The sequence below is a fragment of the Rattus norvegicus genome, chromosome 1 (genome assembly GCF_021556685.1).
Source record: "Rattus norvegicus strain SHRSP/BbbUtx chromosome 1, alternate assembly SHRSP_T2T, whole genome shotgun sequence".
Lineage (NCBI taxonomy): Eukaryota > Metazoa > Chordata > Mammalia > Rodentia > Muridae > Rattus > Rattus norvegicus.
Window position 1 is genome coordinate 171,152,653 of NC_141534.1, and position 25,148 is coordinate 171,177,800.

At 42.1% G+C, this 25,148-nt stretch overlaps 2 protein-coding genes across 3 annotated transcripts; one reads left to right on the forward strand and one right to left on the reverse strand.

The window, feature by feature from the left end:
• The first annotated feature begins 7,808 nt into the window (after positions 1–7,808).
• On the forward strand, positions 7,809–9,890 carry Or52d1 (olfactory receptor family 52 subfamily D member 1). Of its 2 annotated transcripts, XM_087658715.1 has the most exons (2): positions 7,809–7,827; positions 8,887–9,890. In XM_087658715.1, exons 1-2 carry the CDS (start codon positions 7,809–7,811, stop codon positions 9,888–9,890), a joined length of 1,023 nt encoding a protein of 340 aa, XP_087514841.1. The 2 variants fall into 2 exon arrangements, with proteins under 2 accessions (XP_087514841.1, NP_001000165.1); NM_001000165.1 differs by lacking the exon at positions 7,809–7,827 and having other exon boundaries at positions 8,919–9,890.
• A 12,998-nt stretch (positions 9,891–22,888) lies between these two features.
• Ubqln5 (ubiquilin 5) lies at positions 22,889–24,765 on the reverse strand. The gene is given in 1 exon segment (NM_001077678.1): positions 22,889–24,765. A coding segment is annotated over 1 exon segment (1,533 nt). The 5' UTR covers positions 24,592–24,765; the 3' UTR covers positions 22,889–23,058.
• Between the last annotated feature and the right edge of the window lie 383 nt (positions 24,766–25,148).

The window sequence follows — 25,148 nt, forward strand, 5'->3', positions numbered from 1 at the left end:
GGATCAAGCTCAAGGGGAAGCTCCAAGACCTGACACCATTACTAAAGCTATGGGGTATTCACAAAAAGGGACCTACCATGACTGCTCTCCAAAAGACCCAACAAGCAGCTGAAAGAGTCAGATGCAGATCTGTGCACCCAACCAATGAACAGAAGCTGCTGACCCCTTGGTTGAATTAGGGGAAAGCTGGGGAGACTAAGGAGGCGGGCAACCCTGTAGTAGGACCAGCAGTCTCAATTAACCTGGATCCCTGATCTCTTAGACACTGGATCACCAACCAGGCAGCATACACCAGCTGAGATAAGGTCTCCAACACATACACAGCAGAGGACTCCTGAGTCTGGGTTCAGTTAGAGAAGATACACCTAACCCTCAAGAGACTAGAGGCCCCAGGAAGTTTAGAGGTCAGGTGGGGTGGGTGGGGTCAGGACATCTTTGTGGAGACCGGGCTCGGGGAGGTATGGGATGTGGAACTCTCAGAGGGTGGACTGGGAGGGGAATACAATCTAGAGTGTAAAAATAAATTTAAAAATAATTAATTAATTAAAAAAACAGGACAATGGAAATATTTTTGAGATTGTGATAAAGACTAAATAAATTAATGAGTGTGTGCCACAAACCTGGAATGCTGCCAAAACCAAAATCACAAAAAGGCTAATGAACAAATGTGAAAATTTCTTTAATCTCAAAACAGCATTCGATTTTATATAAGACTTTTTATATAATCTCTCATCAGAGAATTATTATAATTCTTTTATAATATCTATGTAAAATAGACAATATGCTGTGTGCTTAAAAGTTGCATCTTCTTCCAATACATTTCTTGCCCTTCATTTCTGAGCTTTATTTTCTTTCAGTAGCAAACGCACCCTCATAAGCACTTACGAAAGCTTATGTGAATTCAAGTCGTCTTTGAGCAGAGTCTCTTTTGGCCTCAGTCACTAAGTATTTGCTAAAGGTTCTTGGAATGAACACTAATGTTTTTCACTGAATTTAGAAAATATTCAGCTTATGATTCTTAAAATGACTTTCCCTTACTTTCTCCTCCTACAGTAACCCTGCACATACATGGCTGTGCTTGGTGTGTCTCAGGACCTCTGGGGCTCCTGCTAGTTCCCTTTCATATTTTTTCTCTTATCAGTTACTAGGACAGGAAATACCCATTAACAAATCTTCATGTTTGCTACTTCTGTTTTCTGTTCAGTCTTTGCTGGCCTTGGGAATTTTTTCATTTGGGTTTTTTTTTAATGTGCTTTTTTCTTTTTTTTTTTTTACTGTAAACATATACTTTATGAAGACAATGATTGTACCCTCAGAGTCAGTCTAAACATTAAAGCATTATGCAATACAGAATATGTTCAGCAAATATAACATCACCAGGAACACATATAAACATACTATCATGTCATACACTGTGTAGAACTAATATAAACAGCAAAACTATTTTATGTAGGTTGTACTATTATTATTTTTTTAAGAAGACACCAATATTTTTATTGATAAATGTATAAACATAACTGGGAGATTGAAGTTGCAGTTAAAATACATATTATATATATTAATTTTCAAGATCAAGAAAGTCTCAGTTTCTGCATTCATTCATTTTTATCATTATTTCTAAAATCTCCTTATTAAAATGAGAACATGCATTAATTTGCCTGAGAGCACCATATCAATGATGCTTTTAGGGAAAAATTCATGACCATGCTTATAAAAATCACAGCATGTTTGAGAGGCACTTTTCCTGACAAGAGGCATTTCTCAATTGAGTGTCTTAAAAATACAGTAGACTTTTAAAATAAGAGGTAGTAATTTGTTACAATACATGAGTGAATGACACTCTTATTAGCTGAGAGTCCACTTTGTATCTCATTCCACAGCTCTGAACACATAAGAGACAATTGGATTTCTGAAATAAAGCAGTTGAAAGGCATGTCTACAATTTATTCAGCTTCATATTATAGCAACTGAATGTTATAAAAACTAAAGTAACAATGTTAGCCAAATACAAAAGATATGATCAAATAGATGTTGGTGTGATATATGATCAGTTATGATCTAAATACATTTCACTCCCATTTGAAATTATCAAATATGTCATGTCTTTAAAAAAAGAATAGTAGCTAAAAAGCACCTAGAAATAAAAATGGATTGTATAGATCCATTTAATTTGTATTCTCAAAGAACAGAGCCTTAAGTTACTTAAAAGACTGGTAGCTGCTGGGGAATGGAGGGAAAATTGACTACTCCAAAAGGACAAAAGGAAAACATTAGTAAAAATGAAAATATGTGGGGAAGTGGAACCATGTCACCAGATGGAAAAGCTGGAAAAGTTAGAGCAGATTTTAAAACCTTGGTAAATCTCATCATTGAGATAGGTAAGAATTAGAATCAGCCCCCAGCCAGACTATACATCCTGTAACACATGGCCACTCCATCACACTAAGAGGCCCATGACAACTGGTCATGTAGCATAAAAACCTAGATTTCTCCATGCTAATGAGGTATCTAGATAGGTCCTAAATGTTTAGCCAGTGAACTTCCCTTCCTGAGCATCCTTTCTTTTTTTTTTTTTTATTAACTTGAGTATTTCTTATATACATTTCGAGTGTTATTCCCTTTCCCGGTTTCCGGGCAAACATCCCCCTCCCCCCTCCCCTTCCTTATGGGTGTTCCCCTCCCAACCCTCCCCCCATTGCCGCCCTCCCCCCATAGACTAGTTCACTGGGGGTTCAGTCTTAGCAGGACCCAGGGCTTCCCCTTCCACTGGTGCTCTTACTAGGATATAATGTGCTTTTTTCTAATCCTTTCTGATATATCTCTGGTAATAAAGTCATATTGCACCTTCTTATATATCTTTAGACATATTTCTCCTTAGTTCTTGGAACATATTTAAATACCTAGTTAAACTCTTGATTAAGTAATCCCAAATTTGATTTTCCCAAAGAACAATTTTGTATTGGTATTTTATTTTGTTTGGGGGCCATGCTTCCTTCTTTCTTTGTATATATGAAAATTTAATGTTGAACACAATCAAAAAATACAAGGTAAATAGCTCATAAGACATCAGAGAAACACAAAGCAAACCACAAGGAGATAGACTAACCATTGCACTGGTGGGGAAGGGTTGGCAGAACTAGATTTTCTTCATGCATAGGAAAAGAGTTTGTAGTCCTGTTTTACTTACTTAAACATAAGTCACTGATAGTTAATCCTAGGCATCTAGAAGAAAATAAAGCATCTATTCAGAGAAAGAAAAGTCTTTCTGTTGAAATGAATATACTTTACATACAGTGATACCTTACCTATATCCAGGTATGTGTAACAGACAACAGAAATAAAGGAAATATCTCAGTAAAGTGAACCACACAAGCTTTTTTTCTAGAATGGTGCATATGGAAGTTGCTTATAGAATTACCTGTGATGTGAGTGATATTAATATGCAGAGCAAAATTATATATATATATATTTCAATTGTAAAATAACTCATTAGCAGAGCATAGAACTGAACAGTTATAATCCAAACATGATACCAAATCCAGTCTGTCCTTCAATGTGAGTTCCAGGTCAGCCTATACTGCATAGTCTAGAAAAGAAAATTTATTGTTAAAAACTACTAATGGTCATTAGAGTTATTGTAAATATGTAACCTGTAGACAGTTGATGCAGGGTTACCACAGATCTTTAATTAAAAAGAAAAGAAACAGTATGCTGCAGTGGATGAAGTTAGCAGAGATTCACAACCAGTCAAAGTGCAGAGAATTAGGAATCATAGACCACATCTATACGACCTCCCCTCCGTGGGCTGGGGGAACATGGCAAAAGAAAACCAAAAGATTGTAAGAGCCATATTGCAGGAAGGTGTATTGCTTTCCGGACAACAGGACCTCTGCACTCAGGAACCCGCAGCAGCTGTGGCTACCAGATCTAGCCACCCAACTTTCTAGCATAGTGGGGGAGGCTCCATTTCTTAATGAAAACTATTGACAGTTGGTGGCTGGAATGGAAAGGTGCCAGTTTTCGTCAGTGGTGTGGCCATTCATAGGTTGCCCATGTGCTTCTGGAGCCCTTCACCATGCACAAATGGGCAGTACTAACTAGACTCTTTGGGTGAGGAAGAGAGAGACAGAGACAGAGACAGAGACAGAGACAGAGACAAGACAAAGACAGGAAGTTAGGAGGGAGATACCGGGGGAGGTCTGGAAGAAGTTGAAGGGGGAAAATTGTGTTAGTTATGATCAAAACATACTATGTGTAAAATTCTCAAAGAATTTATAAATAAAAGAAAATTTTGAAGTATCATATTCATTTATGGTGCAAAACATAAAGTTCTGAAGTGTCATGTACGTTTGTAGTGTACACTGTGGCATGACTAAACTAAACTATTTTTATATGCAGCACCTCATACACTTGCCATCCATTTATGAAAATGTTCTTATTGACTTCTTAGATATTTTCAAGTATTTAATATGTTCCTTTTAACTACACTCAGCGTGTTATATCTCTTGAACTTATTCTTTTTTTATAATTAAAATTTCATTTTCTAATGGGAACCAGAAAAGATATGGATTTGGATGGAAACGGTGGTGGAGAGGAACTGGGAGGAGTGGGGATAGGGACTCTAATCAGAATATATTATATGGAAAAAATCTATTTTCAGTAAAAGAAAAAAATGAAATTAAAAAAAGTACCACTACCACTGACTGTCAAGAGGCAGCAGCAGCTGGATCTCACGTGCATTACCATCACACACATACACAGAAAACACATACATACATACACAGAACATAAGTACACACAGACATATCACCTACACACCCACATGCATTTGGTGGCCAAGAACATTACTAGGATAAAAGAATAAATGAATGGCGTCCTATGTTTGAGGACACAGCTTTTGGGTCAGACTTGGTGTGGTTTCCAGCTGACTCATTTGCCAGTTTCACGATCTTACCTCATAATCTACAGTGTACTCAGATCCCTAAAATGAAAAATAGAATATCTTGCATAATTCACAATTGTATTGTAAATACGAAGTTCTCTGCTTAGCCTAGTTTTAACACATTTCATATTTATTTAATTATAAAATACCACTCAGATTATTCTACCTACACATGTTTACACTGTGCATTAGTTACTGTTCTGTTGCTGTGATAAAATGCCAGGCTGGTCTACAGTGGCATATTAGGCCAACCAGGGCAACATAGTGAGACCATAACAAGGTGGTTTGCAGTGAAGAAGGCACCAGAATTTGACCTCTGGCCTCCACACACGTGCTACACATGTGCATACATGTACACGAGCATAGACACCAATGAAAACATATTATTGAATGTTTTTAAATAATGACATGACCATTTAATTTTTCCAGTATCAATATCAACAATTCACTGAAAAATGTAATCCTTTTTCTACTGTTTAAATTACAACCCTACTTTTCAAATGCCAGTTCAAAGTTAGTAGAAGACATGATGTTTGCTACATGTGGTAGAACCCAATTAATCCTACACAAACTGACCCCAGCTGTGGTGGTGGCACACTTCATTACCCACCCCAATGTTCTGGGTTCTTGAATGAAACACACACACACACACACACACACACACACACACACGGCCTTATATTTTAATATGCCTTAAACAGCTCAATGGCTGGACCACATCCTAATCTCCACGTGACTAACTCCCCTCCGATATACCTGAGTTATCACTTACTAAAATCTGTATTTTTGTCTTTGCTGCCTCCGACACAGAACTGCAGCCCCTCGGCTGCATTCCCTGGCACCTACATGATGACTGCCTCTCTGTCTTCTGCACTGCTCCTGCTTGCTGTCTCTCTTCCTTTCCTGGCAGGGCAGCTAATCTCTCCCTCCTTGGTCCATTGTGCTGCAATCCTAAAAGTTCCACCTCTCTCTCCCTACGGGTCATTGGCCACCCGCAACTTTATTTACCAATCAAAATCAGCTGGGGGCAGGATTCCCTCAGTTTTTTACATGCAGATGTGCAGATTCTCATGCAATTTGGGGGACCAAATTAACATAATACAAGTGGCATTAGACCAAGTCCACAACAGCTACATCCGTTAGGAAATAAATACCTGAATTCTTGTAAGGCCACTGCTTTGGAGTAATTAGAGAAGAGAATGTACGTTGAAAAGGAAATCAAAAAGGAAAATTGAAGGATCCTGGACAGAGCTTTGATGGACATAGATCAGGACCTGCTGGGTGGTAAAAGCCATTAAATTCAGAATAAAATGCTATCCAACCAGAACCGGCTCATGATACACCCTGGTACCAATAGTAGAAATGCTCAGAAAGGTCCTATGCTGTCCATAGTTCTCTGATGTCATTGCTATGAAATCCATGCTTTCATCGTTAACTGTTCATTTGTCTAGTTTCACTGAAAATAGAATTGTCCCATATAATCTATTCTGATTATGATTCTCCTCCCTTAACTCTTTCCAGATTTGTATCACCTCACCTCCCATCCAAATCCACCTCCTTTCTCTCTCTCTCACTAAAAAAAGTTACTTAAAAAGATAATGACATAAAATAAAATACAAACAAGCCAGAATAGAACAAAAAAAAAAAAGAAGGGAAGAAAAGAACCAAAGAAAAACCACAAGAAAACACATATAGATGCAGAAATATACACATTTTCAAACAAAATTGGAAACTGAAATATTGCCAAAGACCTGTATGGGGGAAAAAAAACTTCAAAAGATGCCATTGAGTTTATTTTGTGTTGGCCATCTAGTGGTGGGCATAGAGCCAGCCCTTAAGTGTGGTTGAAGGCTGGGGAAAATCAAGTTTCCTGTGTGAGTGGTTATCAATTGGAGATAGTTTCTGGGTTGGGGTAGAGGCTGGCATCCACTTCCCCTCTCAGCAATGGGACCCCATGTGGCTTAGGCCTGATGTAGGTCTAGTGCACACTGACTATGCATATTTTTTCCTTAGGTTTATAGATGTTTTGTCCACATGTTTGTTTGTGCGTCCCATGTATGTAGTTCTCTCAGAAGCGAGAAGTGGGTATCACATTCCCTGGAACTAAACTTACAGTTGTGAGCTGCCATGTGGGTGTCAAGAATCAAGCTCAGGTATTCTTGAAGAACAGCTGCTGAGCCACATCTCTGGACTCTTTGTCTGTTAAGTGGCATCTGTTAGCACAATGACATTCACCTCCACTTACTGCTCTCTTCACATAAATCTTTCATCCTGAGCATAGAATGCTGGTGAACCACTATAACTAGGCATTCAGGAAACCTCAGAATGAAAAAAAAAAAGGGAGGGAGAGTCAAATGGAGAAGACAAACCAGAATGGAGGACAGAGGACAGACACAGAAGACAATTCCCACTTCCCTTCAAAAATTACTGCAATTTTTTCTCAATTTTCCCTCATTTATCAACATGTCACATTCTCTTTCTCCCTCAAGTGGTACACAGCAGGGACCTCCTTAGACGAGGACACCTGAGCCTTTACTCTGGAGCATTGCAGAGCAAATCAATAAATAGTCTCACTCAATGAGCCAGGAGACCAAAGAGGCTGGAATGTAGAGCTGACTTGAAGACAGGGAATTCAGAAAACTTTAAAGGGCTCCAGTTCAACAGGAATAACCCATCTAGATTTGCAAGGACACACACTCTCCACTCCTCCAAACAAAGCTTCAAGCACAGATCCTGCCTGGTCAAACCTTTTTACCTCTTCTTTCTCTCCCAAGCAACTCAGAATTCATGAAACACATCTCAGAGTAGCTGTGCTCCCACACAGCGTTCCTTTGCAGATATCAACATTCAGCACACTCCACCAAAAATGGATGCCTCTTGCACAGGTAAGAGTTTTGCTTTGTTTTGTTTTATCAGAATCCGAAACAAAACTGGTTTTAGTTAGGAAAACCAAATGAAGAAAAACAAAAACAAACAAAACGCTCAGACTTACTGCACTAATGTCTAAGTTTGACCAAACATGTTTGCCTAACAAGACCTCAAAAACCCAGTAACCATCCAGACTCAAAAAAGGCAGAGGCAAAGTTGGAAAGGGAAGTCCCATCGTGAATCCAAGTGGGACGCTAGCTTAACACGCTTTCACAGTCTCTTGATGGAAGAGAAGCTGGGCTTGCACCCTACCACTCTCAATCCTTTCAGCCACAGATGATAACAGGGTGGCAGATATCCCGCAGCAATAATTGGAAGTCCTGCACAGGAATTATACTGAGCCAAAATGAGGGCAAAGAAGTTTGTAGTGATTACGGCTTGCCAGATTCTGTCACCACAGGCCAACAGCAGGGCTCAGCCCAAACCGTCCTGTGTAACCACTGAAATCTCAAGGCAAGTGGGAAGAGGGTCTGAAGTTCAGACACCAAAAAAAAAATTTATGGTAGCATCAGGAAATGACAATAAGTAAAGTAGTTTTTCTGGAAGTGATAGAAAATTAAATATTGACATTGGGTGGGGTGAAAAGACCCAATTCAGAACTGAATATATAAGACCGAATTAAGTAACATAGAGGCCCCAGCAAAAAAGCAAGAGTATAAAGATGACTAATAAGCAAAATAGAGGCAGAAGACCCCTTGAAACTTATCTAAAATAAGAAAAAATATTTAGAGGTGGAAATGTAAAAATCTAAAAATGATGGGGCTGTAAGGGGGCCTGAATGATGGGAAGTAAGACATATCCATCCAAGGGAGGAGGCTAAAGGCTTCTACATGGGATGCAGGACATTTCACAAGACAAGTCAGGAAGTATTCATTAAAGAGCACAAACACCTTGTGTTGAATATAGAAACAAGCATCAATGAATGATACAGGAAATAGGGAAGGCTTTAAAAGATTCTTGAGGAACAATTTTTGAGCCTATAAATACATGAATGAGCCTGATAACAAATGTTTCAGGGCAGGCATGCTGTCACCCCATGGATAGAGCCATGCATGTGCCAAGGCGAACAACAGGCTCCAACATGAGCGACAGTCTCCCAGTAACTCTCTTCCTGACTGGGATCCCAGGGCTGGAGTTTGCCCACCTCTGGATTGCTATCCCTTTCTGTGTCATGTATCTCATAGCTCTGCTTGGTAATGCTGCCCTCATCCTTATCATAGGGACAGAGAGTGCCCTTCATGCACCCATGTACCTCTTCCTCTGCCTTCTCTCACTCACTGACCTGGCTCTCAGCTCCACCACTGTACCTAAAATGTTGGCTATTTTATGGCTCAATGCTAATGAGATTTCCTTTGGTGGATGCCTAGCTCAAATGTTTTGTGTCCACTCCATCTATGCTCTTGAGTCCTCGGTTCTCCTTGCCATGGCCTTTGATCGATATGTTGCTATCTGCAACCCACTGAGATATACAACCATCCTCAACCATACTGTCATAGCCCAAATTATCTTTGCTGGCATAGTCCGTAGTGTGGCTATTGTCTCCCCTTTCATCTTTTTGCTGAGGCGACTGCCCTACTGTAGTCACCGTGTCATGGCTCACACATACTGTGAGCATATGGGCATTGCTAGGCTTGCCTGTGCCAACATCACTGTCAACATTGTCTATGGGCTGACTGTGGCTCTGCTGGCCATGGGCCTGGATTCCATCCTCATTGCCATCTCCTATGGCTTCATCCTCCGGGCTGTCTTCCGTCTCCCATCCCGTGACGCTCAACACAAGGCTCTGAGTACCTGTGGATCTCACCTTGGTGTCATCTTGGTTTTCTATATACCTGCTTTCTTCTCCTTTCTTACCCACCGTTTTGGTCACAACCGAGTTCCCAAAAATGTACACATCTTCCTGGCTAACCTCTATGTGCTGGTGCCTCCTGTACTCAATCCCATCATCTATGGAGCAAGAACGAAGGAGATTCGGAGTCGGCTTGTAAAACTGTTTCACTTGGGAAAAGACTTGGTATGAAGTCTGAGCAGAGATTGGAGATAAGAAAAATAAAATATTCTGGGCATTATATCATCAGCTCTCTGGAAGGAAGAGGATTGGATAGATGAAGGGGAGAGTTAATGGTCAAACTAAACAGACCATCTTTATGGCACTTTTAAAGGAATTCTGAATAATCCAGAGGGTGGATATTTTCACTCTTCTCTCAGAAGTGATATCCTGACTACTCTAATGTCAGCTTGACACAGAGTCACCTGAGAGATGGGAAAGTTGATTGAGAAAATGCCTCCATAACAATCCAGCCATCAGGCATTTTCCTGCTTCGTGATTGATGAGGGAAGACTCAGGCCATGATGGGTGGTGCCACCCCTGGACTGAAGGTCCTGGGTTCTATAAGGAAGCAGGCTGAGCAAAGTGATGAAAGCAGGCCAGTGAGCAGCATTTGGCCGTGGCCTTTGCGTCAGCTCCTGCCCTGCTTGCGTTCCTGACCTCACAGCTTCTGGTAACGAAGTGTCAGATAGAACTGTGAGGGAAGTAGATCCTTTCCTCCCCAAGGCGCTTTGGCCTTGGTGTTTCATCACAGCAGTAATAACCCTAAGCAACACAAGTAGGTACAACTTCCTAAAGAAGTCAGTTACCAGTCTTATGAAAAGATTGGGTTTTGTGAAGGGACGCCATCATTTGAGTCCAGTGAAAAATTAAAAAATGAACTTAGTATGGTTTAAATCTAAGTTCTGACATTTTACCTCTTCAGGTAACAATTAGGACTCAAAGTCCAGACAGAGTGCCTGAACTTAAACTTTTCTGATTATCGTGTAGCTTTGAACATCATGCTCAGTGTCCCCATGCCTTAGTTTGGCCAGTTATGTAAATGGTGGCATTAACATCTAACTCATACTGGGGTGTGAAATTCATATGTCAATAAATAAAGAAAAATTTTAGGGCATTGCTTGTAAAGGTTCAATAAGCAAATAAAATGAAAATGTACACAACCTTTCTAAACACTAGTAAGCAACTTCTTTACCTCTTTTGCTAAAATTAATGTTTCACAGAGTTATTGTCGTAACTACGTTATAGAACAAATCTGAAATGTGTAAGTGGTGTTTGAGGTGGAGTTGATGCCTAGTGAAATGAGTTTCCTCCCATCCTCTCTCCAGGTTTCTGATTTGAGGTCTATTTGATTTCAGACCTGAAGTTGCCCCTCACTGACAGTCAGAAAAGCTGAGTCAGGTTCTATCAATAATCTCAGTTCTCAAATTTACGAGTTCACCTATGCTGCTCAAATAGATGATCTCTATTGTTCAAATTTAAGAAAAAAGAGTCTGTAATTCAGGTAAAGACCTAAGGTTGCACATTTTCATAGACAGCATATTATCTAGTCTTTTGCAATAGGAATAATATAAGCTCTGGACCCTGCCATTCAGGAGCTTAAATCTCAGCTTCTTAGTCTTCTTACTCCAGGAATCAGTGTGTCCCACCTACTCAGCTCTGCCTTAGAAAAGTGCTTGCTGTGCTATCTTAAACAACGCAAATACTCAATTCACACTGGCAGTAGTTAGTGGTATCTAGTTAATACTCTTTAAATTAATGAAGATTTACACGTTTCTGATCTCCCATCCCTAAACAAGAAGTCATCTCGAACTGACATCTGCTTTCAAAGGAAAAATTAGCTTTCTTCAGTGGAGGCTCACTGGCTATATAAACCACAGTGAAGGGTAGGCCCCATGCTCGCCAGTTTGCAGCCAACACAGAATGAACTCATTGGTGTTTTTGTAGATGTTTTTGTCTCATAATGCTTTGCTTGTGCATTTTTTATCTGACTGGACTTTTGTTTGTATATTGTAGTTACTGGTTTTGTGTTTTTATGAGGTTTGTTTTTGTATGTCTGTTTGTGTTTCCTATGTTTTCCCTCTTTTTTTTCTAGTTTGGTTTGCCTGTTTGTTTTCTAAAGAGAAAGAAAGAAGGTGTGGGATTGCATGGGAGAGCAGATGGGGAAGATGTGGTGAGGAAGCAAAGCATGACTGGAAAATATTATATAAATTTTCAATAAAAATGTTTCAAATATCTTTTTTCATAAAATCTAAATCTGTGTGTTTCATTGTATGAGATGACAAAATAACATAGTGATTATTTCTTTGTTGGTTCACTAATATTCAAAGCTGTATCACAGCAGGTATAATGTAGAATTAATAAAGAACTAACAAGATTTCTGGTCTGATTCCCGACCCAGGCCAGATCAGTAGCCCAATGTCCTCCTACATCCTACAATCTGTCTGCCTCTCAGGAGGTCCACAGTAACTAGGGGACTGTTTCTGTCTAAAAGAACTGTAGGGACAGTAATGGATTAGAGACTGAAGACAGAAGTCTAGCATGGCTGTCCTCTGAGAGACTCTACCAGCAGCCAAATAAGACAGATATAGATACCCACACCTAATCATTGGATTGAACTAGGGCACCTCTTACAGTTGAATTAGGAGAAAGATTGAAGAAGCTGAGGGGAAGACTGGTGACGTCATAGGAAGACAAGCAGTATCAACTAACCCAGACCCCAGGGAGCTCCCAGAGACTGAGCCACCAATCAGGCAGCATACACAGGCTGGTCTGAGGCTCCCTGGCACAAATATAACAGGAAAATGCCTGGTCTGTCCTCAGTTTGAAAGATGTACCTAATCCTCGAGAGACATGAGGCCCCAGGGAAGGGGAAGACATGGGGAGGGAACACCCTCTTGGAGGCAAGGGGGAAAAGGAGCGGGATGAGGAAGTAGAGGAGGAAAGAGGAAGGGGCTGGAATATAAGTAAATAAAATAATTAAAAGTAAATAAATAAATAAAAAGCTAATACTGTAACAGAATTGCTGGTGGTGATGGAGCATCCCACACAGTTGTGACAGAAGTTAGAGAGGTGAGGTTGGATGTTGACAAAAGAGAGTTTCCAGAGGTAACACTTCCCAGTGACCATAACTTATTGTTCCCAACAGCCTTCCTTAAAACTGTGAGTGAAGGAATCCAAACTTTGAGGCTAGACAAAGGTCTCCATTCCCAGAGCAGCGGTAACTGCTTCAGCTGCTGAGTCAGCCAGGCTACACTGGTGCCTGGGCACCCTGAGGAGTTCCTACTCTTATATAGGCATCAACAAAGTCGGTTTATAGTAAACCTAAACTTGGGTCCAATGCTTTTGAATGTGCTTGTTTTCCTTTTCTTTCTTTCTTTCTTCCTCTCTTTCTTTCTTCCTTCCTTCCTTCCTTTCTTTGTAGGTCTCACACTCTTAATTTGCCCAGATGGAGACCACCTAGAATCAATTCTCATGACTCAGACCTGATGAGGTCTTGTTTATGCTTAGTATGCATATGCACATTTTAGTATGTATATGCAGGATTTGAAAAAGAAAAACTAGTACTCTCAGGTAGCCAGGCTAGACACCAGAAGGCTTGAAGATAGACCTTTGGTAAACAGCATCTGACCAAAAAAAAAAGAAGTGAAACAGTAAGACTCTGATTAGGGATCAAAAGAGAGAGAAAGAAAGATGGGTCTTATCTTGGGTCCTTGGTAGAGAATTGAAATTCTAAATTTGCCCATTGGCTTTCTGACAAAGAATAAAGATATACTATCATCTCCTACTTTGGAGCTAATCCAAGTGGACCCATCACCTGGACAGAAAAACCATCTGTTCTGAGGACTGTGAGATAAAGACTACCTAGCATGTAGGTTAGCAGTAAAGTCTCTGGTCACTATCCAGTCTTTAGAGGGTATTCCTCAGAAAAGACCCACTGGTGCTCTGTTCACTCTCAGCATTGAGAGTTTCCCCATTTTTAATATGCTGCACCTATTTTCTATGCTACACTTTATATGTCTCCTCTAAATTCTTTATGTAGAGATCATGAAGATCACAAGGGGAAACCACAGCAAATCTCTCATTTTCCTCTCACCCTAAAAAACATCCTTAGGACCCACTTTTTCCTCCCACTTGTAGACTTGGTACCCTATTTGTTTTTTTTTTTTTTTAAGATTTCTTTTTTTATTTCTGTGTCCACTCTTCAGTTGGGGACATCTGGGTTGTTTCCAGCTTCTGGCTATTACAAATAAGGCTGCTATGAACATGGTGGAGCATGTGTCCTTGTGGGGTATCTTTTGGGTATATGCCCAAGAGTGGTATAGCTGGGTCTCCAGATAGAACTATTTCCAATTTTCTGAGGATCTGCCAGACTAATTTCCTGAGTGGTTGTACCAGTTTGCTATTCCACCAGCAAAGGAGGAATATTCCTCCTGACAGCATGTGCTGTCACTTGAGTTTTTGATCTTAGCCATTCTGATTGGTGTGAGGTGGAACCTCAGGGTCATTTTGAGTTGCATTTCTATGATGACTAAGGACTTTGATTTCTTTAAGTGCTTCTCAGCTATTCTGTTGTGAATTCTCTGTTTAGCTTTGTACCCATTTTTTTTAATTGAGTTTTGGGTTTTTGGAGATTAACTTCTTGGGTTCTTTATATATTTTGGATATTAGCCCTCAGTCAGATGTAGGGTTAGTGAAGGTTTTTTTTTTCCCAATCTGCTGATTTGTCAGTATTATTCAGCTGTTTAAAATGAGAACATCGTGAATTGTGCAGGCAAATGAATGGAACTAGAAAATATCATTCTGAGTTAGGTAACTCAGATCCAAACGGGTCTGACATGCATGATATTTATTCACTAATAAACAGATATTAGCTAAAATGTACAGAATACCTAGGATACAAGCTACAGAGCCTAAGAAGTGTAACAAGCAGAAATGCCCAAGTAACAAGACTTCAACCCCACTTAGAAGGGGGAAGGAAATACTCGTGAGAGGCAGAGGGAGGACGGGACCTGGGTGGGAGAAGGGAGGTGGGAGGGGAGAAAGGGAACAGGATCAGAAGTGGGGGAAGAAGACAGGAGAGAAGCCCAGATGACCAAGAGAATGAGTAGAAATAAACAGGGAGTGGGAGATGGGGGGCTCTCTAGACAATACCAGAGACGCAGAAGTAATATACTCTCAAGACTCACTGAGAGTGACCAGAGCCAAAATGCCCAGTACTGGGGAAGGGAACTAAAAAAGTCCACTTCCAGTAAATAGACAGGGTCTCAAATAGACATGGTTATTAACCCAGAGTCAAACGTCCTGACCTAGAATTGTTCCTGTCTAAGAGAACTACAGGGACAAAAATGAAGAAGAGACTGAAAGAAAGGAGATCCAGTGACTGGCCCAACTTGAAATCCATCTCATGGGGGGAGGGAAAAAAGGTCTGACACTACTATGTTATGATGTGCTTACCAACAGGAGCCTGGCATAGCTGTCCTCTGAGAGTCACTACCAGCAAAAACAGACACTTACACCCAGTCATTGAACTGAAGTCATGAACCCATAGTTGAATTAGGGAAAGGACTCAAGAAGCTGAAAGGTAGAGCGACCCTATAGGAAGTCCAATAATCTCAAGTAAACCAGACCCCAGGGAGCTCCCAGAGACTGAGCCACCAACCAGAAGCATATAAAGGCTGGCCCAAGGCCACTGTCACATTTGTCTACCTGATCTGGCCTCAGTGGGAGAAAGATGTGCTTAATCCTGGAGAGACTTGAGGCCCCAGGGAATGGGGAGACTGGTGGGTGGTAGAAGCACCCTCTCAGAAGCAAGGGGAAGGAGGAATGGAATGAGGAACTGTCGGAGGGGGAATTAGGGAGAGCAATGACTGGAATGTAAATAATAAAATATTTTTGTTTTTAATTTATTCTTTAATCTTTTTTAACAGTCCAGATGTTATCCCTGTCCTGCTTCACCCTCAGACTGTTCCACATCCCACACCTCCTCCCCCATCTCCAAGAGGAATGTACACACACACACACACACACACACACACACACACACACACTAGCAGACCTCCCCACTCCCTGGGGCTCCAAGTCTTCGAGGCTTAGGTGCATCTTCTCCGACTGAGGCCAGACCAGACAGTCCTCTGCTGTATATGTGTCAGGGGCCTCATCTCAGCTGATGCATGTTGCCTGGTTGGTGGCTCAGTGTCTGAGAGATCCTGGGGTCCAGATTAGTTGAGACTGCTGGTCCTCCTATAGGAGAGCCCTCCTCCTCAGCTTCTTCTAATTTTTCCCTAATTCAACCACAGGGCTCACCAGCTTCTGTCCATTGGTAGGGTGTAAATATCTGCATCTGACTCTTTCAGCAGCTTGTTGGGCCTTTCAATAGACATTCATGATAGGCTCCTGTTTGTAAGCACACCATACCATCAGTAATAATGTCAGGCCTTGAGGCCTCTCCTTGAGCTAGATCCCAATTGGGGCTGTCACTGGACCTCCTTTTCCTCAGGCTCTTCTCTATTTTTGTTCCTGAAATTCTTTCAAACGGGAACAATTCTGGGTGAGAGTTTTGGCTGTGGGATGGCAACCCCATCCCTTCACTTGATGCCCTGTCTTTCTACTGAAGGTGGGATGATCATCCTGAGTGAGGTTACTCAGACCCAAAAGGACACACATGATATTCAATCACTGATTAGTGGATATTAGACAAAAAAGTACAGAATACCCAGGATACAATCCACAGAAGTCAAGAAAGCTATCAAGTCAAAGGACCCAAGTGAGGATCCTTCAATCCCATTTGGGAGGGAGAAGAAAGCAATCACAGGAGGGGGAGGGAGGGAGGGACATGGGTGGGAAAAGGGACAGGGAGAGAAGAGGGGAACATGATCAGGTATTGGGAGATGGGGGATGCACTGGGAACAGGACTGAAGTCCCGAGGGCCAGCAGAAAGAATGGAAACAATGCGAATGCTTCACTCCTTCTTTAAAAGGGGAACAAGAATACCCTTGGGAGGGAATAGGGAGGCAAAGTTTAGAACAGAGACAGAAGGAACACCCATTCAGAGCCTGCCCCACATGTGGCCCATACATATACATCCACCAAACTAGATAAGATGGATGAAGCAAAGAAGTGCATGCTGACAGGAACCGGATGTAGATCTCTCCTGAGAGACACAGCCAGAATACAGCAAATACATAGGCGAATGCCAGCAGCAAACCACTGAACTGAGAACGGGACCCCCGTTAAAGGAATCTTAGAAAGGACTGAAAGAGCTTGAAGGGGCTTGAGACCCCATATAAACAACAATGCCAACCAACCAGAGCTTCCAGGGACTAAGCCACTATCCAAAGACTATACATGGACTGACCCTGGGCTCCAACCTCATAGGTAGCAATGAATAGCCTAGTAAGAGCACCAGTGTAAGGGGAAGCCTTTGGTCCTGCCAAGACTGAACCCCCAGTGAATGTGATTGTTGGGGGGGAGGGTGGTAATGGGGGGAGGATGGGGAGGGGAACACCCATACAGAAGGGGAGGTGGAGGGGTTAGGGGGATGTTGGCCATGAAACCAGGAAGGGGAATAACAATCGAAATGTAAATAAGAAATACCCAAGTTAATAAAGATGGGGGAAAAAAGAAATACTCAAGTTAATAAAGATGGAAAAAAAGAACAGAAAGTAATTTTATTCACTGAGTCATCTCTCCATATTATGCTACAGTAAAAAAAAAGAAAGGAAGGAAGGAAGGAAGGAAGGAAGGAAGGAAGGAAGGAAGGAAGGAAGGAAGGAAACAGGCAAGCTTGGGAGGTAGGAGGTGGGGAAACCCTCTAGAATTTACCAGAGACCTGGGAGGTTAGATACTCTCAGTTCTCAAAGGGAGGGAGGGATCTTAGATAAAAAAATTTAAAAAAATATTTATTTCATGTATAAAGTACACTGTAGCTGTCTTCAGACTCACCAGAAAAGGGCATCAGATTCCATTACAGATGGTTGTGAGCCACCATGTGGTTGCTGAGAATTGAACTCAGGACCTCTGGAAGACCTGTCAGTGCTCTTAGCCACTGAGCAGTTTCTCCAGCCCCAGGATTTTAAATATTAGCAATAATTTTAAAAAATCTACTCTCAGAGAAAGCCCAAATTGCAGATTTCAATCGGGTCTCTCCCCTCAGAGTTCTAGGTACTCCAGAAAAGAGGGAGGGTATAGCAGCCAGGGGGGTCAATGATATCAGGAGAACATGTCTCATAGAATCAACTAAGCAGGGCTCTTAGGGGCTCACAAAGAGTGAACAGGCAATTGTGAAGACCGTGTGCATCTGTTCTAGGTCCTTTGCATATGTGATATGGTTCTTAGCTTGGCATTTTTGTGGGACTCCTAACAGTGGGAGAAGGGTATCTCTGACTCTTTCATATGCTCACGGGACCCTTTCCTTCCTATTGGGATGCCTAACTCAGCCTTTATGTGAGGGTTGATAGCTAGCCTTATTCTAACTACTTGTCAGATCATGTTCAGTTGATATCCCTGGGGAGGTCAGCTTTTTTCTAGAAGGAAATTGAGGAGGAGTGGACCTGAGAGAAGAGGGGAGGTTGGTGGGGAACTTGGAGGAATGGAGAGAAGAGAAACTGTAGTAAGGATACATTACATGAGAGAAGAATGAAAAAAAAACTTTAAGAAAAAGAATTCTGCTTATTCTTGTTGGAAATATATAATCATCCTATCACCGTGATTTGCTTTCTAAGCTGTTCCTCTCTCAATGAAATTCTAAACTTCTGAAGATACAGAAAGATGCTGCCCATTCCTCTGTCTGAAGACAAGGCTCACTTTATGAAACCCGATGATCCTGGCTGTGAAGCAGCAAAACAGCAAGAAATAAAGTTTGGGTTCCTACATCTATGTGAATCACAAACCATGTTACTTTGGGGAAACAGTGGGTTTTCTCTGTGCCTGTGCCCTGCCTTTATAACTCTACTTAATTTGTCTTTTTGTGTAAAAGGCTCAGTATGGTGGCCGTACTGAGAATAAAGATGTGATGGGAATCTAAAGAGTGATTACAACAGGACTGCTTAAATGCTAGAGTACTAATGTGAATATTGTCACCACGCAAATAAAGCAATATGTCAAACCTAAGCAAAGTAGAGTAGGGAGATGAAGGGGACAGACTTACACACACACAGGTCTATGGTAAAGAAATAAGACACCCTGTGAAAGGCTCTTAGACATATATACTTGCAACCCAAACTTACCAAGAACTTTCCAAGTGTGTCTTGCTATGTAGAACGCTCACATAATAGTCTCCACTGGGAGTCGGAAGTCAATTCTTGAGATACAGTTCCTGTAACTACATTTTGTTTCAGTGGTTTTTTTTGGGCGGGGGTGTGGGGGGCTCAAACAACTGTAAAATTCTCCTTGTTTTATTTTTGAAGACACCCGTTGCTCTTGTTTGGGTCAATACACTCAGAATTTACAAAGGCAAGGACACCCCCACTGCGATGCTCTGCTATTATCTACCAAATGCGTTCTCTTTAGAGAATAACCCTGTTACTTAATCTCGCAGTAGTCAATTTGGACAGCATAGCAGCAATGAGGATGATTTTTTTTAATTTTTTTAAGATTTATTACATACAGCTTTCCGCTTACACACATGCCTGCAGGTCAGAAGAGGGCATCAGATCCCATTACACATAGTTGTGAGCCACTATGTGGTTGCTGGGAATTGAACTCAGGACCTCTGGAAGAACAGGCAGTGCTCTTAACCGCAAAGCCATCCCTCCAGCCTGAGAATGACATTTTTTTATTAACTTGAGTATTTCTTATTTACATTTCGAGTGTTATTCCCTTTCCCACTTTCCAGGCAAACATCCCCCTAATCCCTCACCCTCCTCTTCTTTATGGATGTTCCCCTCCCCATCCTCCCCCCATTGCCGCCCTCCCCCCAACAATCTAGTTCACTGGGGGTTCAGTCTTAGCAGGACCCAGGGCTTCCCCTTGCACTGGTGCTCTTACTAGGATATTCATTGCTACCTATGAGGTCAGAGTCCAGGGTCAGTCCATGTATAGTCTTTAGGTAGTGGCTTAGTCCCTGGAAGCTCTGGTTGCTTGGCACTGTTGTTCATAAGGGGTCTCAAGCCCCTTCGAGATCTTCCAGTTCTTTCTCTGATTCCTTCAGAGAATGACATTTTTAAAACCTGATTTTTTTAAGGCACTCTCAGAATTTTTAGCCAATTAAGAAGACGTGAGGGAGGAAGAAATGTTGGTGTGGGACATTAGGGTACCTACAAGCTTGCAAAGTATTTGTTTAGAAAAAAAAAAATTGCTATTTTCTTTTTGTCGTTGTTTTGTTTATTATTTTTTATTTTTTCCTCCTCTTCCTCTTCTTCATCTTCCTCCTTCCTTTCCCTTACTCCCTTCCTTCCTTCCTTCTTTTCTGGAAAATGGGGAAAAAATGGAATAGGGACAGGTTTTCAGAAAACTACAGATATGAGCCTTGTCTTGAGACAGAGGAATGGACCGCATCCTTTTCTGTCTTCAAAAGTTTAGAATCTCATTGAGAGGAGTACAGGTCAGAAAACAACCCAAACCACAATGCCAAGATTATTATGTATTTCTAACATGTACAAATAGGATTTGGGCATGTTGGATATCAGCCTTTTTTCTCACTGAAATGGGATGTAAATTCTTCAACTAAACCTATGAATAGGCAAAATGATGCTATTATCTACATAGCCCCTGTGAAAACAAACGGTGTGAGGCCATTCAAAGAATACAGTGAAGATTGGAAAATGGAGATATGAACACTAGTAACTGACTGGATTTGTCTGTTAGGAGACCACAATGACTCTAGCATGGCTGACTTCTGAAACAAGGAAGAGCAAATCCAGACTGGAGGTGAAATGTAGATAAATGTTTCTAAAACTGAAATGTACAAGAGAAAAAAAACCGTACCCCACACACACACAAAAGAAGCAAGGACAAAGAGGGTTTTATGAATTTCACTATGTCGATGGAAACCAGACTTAGTACATCTCTGACCTATACCTAACCTACCTTGAGAGTATGCTGACATGTTCTTCATGCCAAGACACAGGACTCTGGGTTTGGAATGTATACATCTAATGTGCAATAATCATGCCTGTCACTTCTCCACACTCCCCTGTAGGTTCTAATGGCTCCAAATGAGGGATTCCCTTGGTCCTCAGGTCTCCAGACCCATATTGAGTTAGCAACAAGATGATGTCTCAGCAATCACAAGAGGCTGGCAGCAACAGTGGATGAGGGGAATTCAGTTTTCTCTGCCTTCCTCTCTCCCTAAGCTTGTTAACTTTTCTTTGAATAAGCACTATAAAATGAGATGCCAGTGCTGGAAGGATGAGATTTGAGAAGACGAAGCACTCAGTAAGGATCCTAGACACAACTCACTGTTATGTTCCAGTTGAATTTTGGGTAGAGATTGGAGAGCTTTTGGAGATGCACAAAAAAGAGAGAGAAGCTCTGTGTGACAAGTATTACATGTGAAGTAGACACATGTAAACTTTGAGAAATATTTGCTAAGTCCTATAGATGCCATTGCCGCCAGAAAGTGTGGCAATAATGGATACTTGTTAGCCCAATATTCTAAGTATTCCACACAATGGACAGTCAATAGAAGGATGCTATTGAACAAGAATGCGTTAATCTGTGCCTCTGTTGCGTGATGATAGAAATGTATGTGCATGCGTATCATGGTTTACCGTCTAGAACACAACTCCCTGTCCACCAGTTTAATACCCTCCATATTATCTGTGTTACTTCAGTATATGATTATTTGTTTTAGTAAACAGTTTTTAAAGTGGATAACCACATAGGTTGATATATTTAAACATGTTCAGTGTGAGATTCCATCTATCCTATTCTGCCAAGTATACTTCTCTAAGTCCTAAAAATGTCATCCCATTCCAGCACTAATGTTACATAATAGATTTATTTTAGCACAGGCATTAACTCCCTTTCCCAGTTCTGAGCTTTTCATTGTCTCTTCACTTCTCCCTTATCTTGCTTGTCAGTTGCCTTTGTTCCTGCAACATGGTTGTTCTTAAACTGTGAATACTCTGGAGCTTGTGGAATCTTCCAACAAGAGAACCAGAACTGTGGTTATGAAAAGGGCTAAACTTCTGAGGTATAAATTCTAAAAGATCTGGAACAACATACTCCACTATTAAAGCACTGTTGATGAGTTGAGTTCTTAAAAATAATTAAAGGAAGTACATTTGTCATAGAAACAAGGCTCTATAGGTCAAACTATAAATAAAATTTGAAAAAGCTTCTGTATCTTATAGGGGTAACACCCTAACTATAAATATTCATTAAATTTTGCCCCTGAAAGGGAGATATGTAAAAATTCAGAGGCAAGAACTGCAGATATAGACAAGTATCTGACAGGGCAGTTGAGACAAGCATTTTGCAGGAGAAAAGGAAGAATCCTGTGGAGGAGGGAGATTGTCCTTTTGAAAGAGATTAACCTCAAAGAAAAGGATCCTAAGGTTAGGTGGGTTCTGAAGGAAGTTAAAAGTCAAACACACTCCAGACAGAAACTTTTGGGCAAAGGCGTGGTTTCAGGAGGTCTTAGGTCATGGTTTCTTAGGAGACTAACAGAATTCTGTCACTATGGAAGTAACTAATAGTTGATGGAAATGCTAGGAGATGTGGATGTTGAGTGAGGGTGAGTAAAAGCATCAAAATTCTCAGGATTTATCCACCCTATTTTTGTATATCTATCTGTGTGTGTGTGTGTGTGTGTGTGTGTGTGTGTGTGTGTGTGTGTGTGTGTAAATCAGAGGTTGATAACAGGTGTCTTCCTCTTCTGCTTTCCACCTTATATTTTGAGAGTGAACATGGAGATCATTGATTGACTAGACTTAACTGGACAGTGAGCTCCCAACATTCTCCTCTTTCCCCATCCCATTGCCTAATGCTAGGGTTAGAGATGCACCCCTCTACCAGGCTTTTCCATGGGTGCTTGGGATTTGAACTCAATCATCATGCTGGCCTATGAAAACGCTTTTCCCATTATCCACTGAGCTATCTCCTCAACCCTGTGTTCTGTCCGAAACATGGATTCTTGGGTTAGAGACATGAAAATAAGTGAAGCATGCTGTCAGAGCGATATACAAGTCTATCCCCAAGTAAGACTATGCTGCCCACCCAATCCCCAATCTAGAACACACAGAAGCTCCAAGCAATCTTCTTTAATGTAGAACAGGTTTGGGCAGTGAGAGAAGGGCTGTCCAAATGTGCTCATAATCCGAGGAAGAGGAATTTCTAAAATAAGTGCCTTCCATCCCCTTCTCCCTTTTCCTCCCTCTCCACAGAATGGTGCAATCGTGAACATCGGATGGAAAGACTAGTCCTGCGGAGCCCCTAGAAGCTTCTCAATGGCTGCATGGATATCTCCATCTGTGGCTACAAGGGCCTGCAGGTTTGCATCATGGTTAGCAAAACCCAAGGCCTTCAGTTCCTCCAGTTCTTGCTGGTACCGATCTTCAGTGAAGGGGGATGCGGGCAGTGCAGTTTGGGTAGATTGGGAACAGGCACTGGCCAAGGAATGGAAGAGCTGAAGAAAGGCCAAGGAATGTTGTGAGGTATCTTCTCTATGGGCTTGTCTTCTACCCCTAGTTTCTTGGGCTCCTCTAGCCCCACGTGGTTTAGCTGACTCCCGAAACAACGGTCCCAGCTCAGGCACCTCCCTGGACAGTATCATTAGGCCTTCCTCTATCTGTAGCAATGCCTGCAGTGCTCGGGGGTTGGTGAGGATGGGGAGAAGCGGTATATGATGTAGTAGGGGGCTGCCAGTTGCCAGCTGGTGTGCGAGAGATGGATTCTGTTGCAGGACAGTCAAGGCTCGGCGCAGAACAGAGGGTGAGAGTCTCAGCTGATTGGTTAGAGGGACTTTCTCCACTGGCTGCTGGCTCTCTTGGGAGGGGGTCTCTGAGCTTGGGTGTAAGTCTAGCGTACCTTGTCGGCATCCTGAACCAGCCTGACTTGAAACTAGGCCTTTGACCTGGGTAACTCCTCCTGTACTGACCTCTTGTGCCAAGGTCCTGACCGGAGCAGAAGTGGCTGGAATGGTGGTAGTATCTAAACTGCTGTGAGCATTGTTGGCTTCTCCTCTACACAGGTCTGAGCCTGAAATGTGGCCTTTAGAAGCCACCAATGAGGCCAGAGTGGAGAGCATGGCCTGCTGGATATCAGAGCAGCTGGGATGCATAGCGTTGTCACCCCCTGGCACGGCTTTCAGGGCCTCGAGTCTCTGCTTGTGTTCCTGCAGGACTTCCTGCTGTTGCACAGGCTTCTGAAAGGTTTCCGGAAATTTGAGAGCTGGGTCCCGTTTCTGTACCGTCTTTGAGGACTCGGGAATGTGTACGCCATTGGCTTGTTTCTCATTTGCCAGTCCTTGAATAAGAGGGTCTTCCAAGAATTGCACCACAGACTCAGGTGCCGCAGGCAGCAGTTGAACAAGCTGGCTGAAGAAATCAGCTAGGTCTGGTGAGCTCCGAGCCAGCCGGCCAAGCTTGACTGATGGTTCTGAACGGTGTGTACAGTGGCCTGTAGGGCCTGCCAGAGTTCCTGTACAGGCTGACCCTTTCAAACGAGACCTCACTACTGCATGGACTGTAGAGCCATCAAGAATGCCACGCTGGCTCAGTATGTCTTGATCCTGGAGGATCTTCCCAGTGTAGATGAGCACCAATCGGTCAGTGTCACAGTGAAGGTATTTGGAGATTTGCTTCTTAAAGCGGTGGACGTTGCTATTTTCTGCCAGGAAAAACTCCTGGCAGTCCTGTGGGGTCTTGACAGACACTCTGATGATACGTGAAGATGACTCTCTACCAGACACCAGCTGACTGTCCCCTGCTTCTTCCCTAGCCCGTGCCATATTTCCTGAGGAAGAGTATGCAGGGTTAGGTGAAGGTACAGTGGAGTACACACCTGCGGAAGCTTTGATGTGGCACTGAGCACACCTGGGTTAAGGGACCAGTAGGTGTTCGGTGATGTCCTTTCACCTACGTCCTGCAGGTCCCCCCTGCCAGTGTAGCCCTACAGTCACCTGGCTCCCATAGCGGGAGGCAGCTGATCCTCTCTTTGGCAATCTTTAGGGGATATGGTGTCAGTGATGAGGTCACAGTTGAAAGGTACATCTGAATGGGGGCAGGGCAGAAGTCTGCCACCTGCCTGAGGTTGGGTTTTCCTCATGATTTTGATTGAAGCACCCAATTGGGGGCTAGAGGATTGGGGGGGGGGAGTCATGTCAGTTGTCCAGAAACATATTTCACATAAACTTCTTGAAATCCTAACACTAAGCTCGACAAATAATAGTGGTTGAGTAAGAAAGTAAGGTCTAAGAATTAGCTAAGGAAGCACTCATTCTGGTCTCTACCCCTACACTAAATTACTGTATGTTCTTCATGGTCCAGCTGAGGCCCTGTGTTCTAT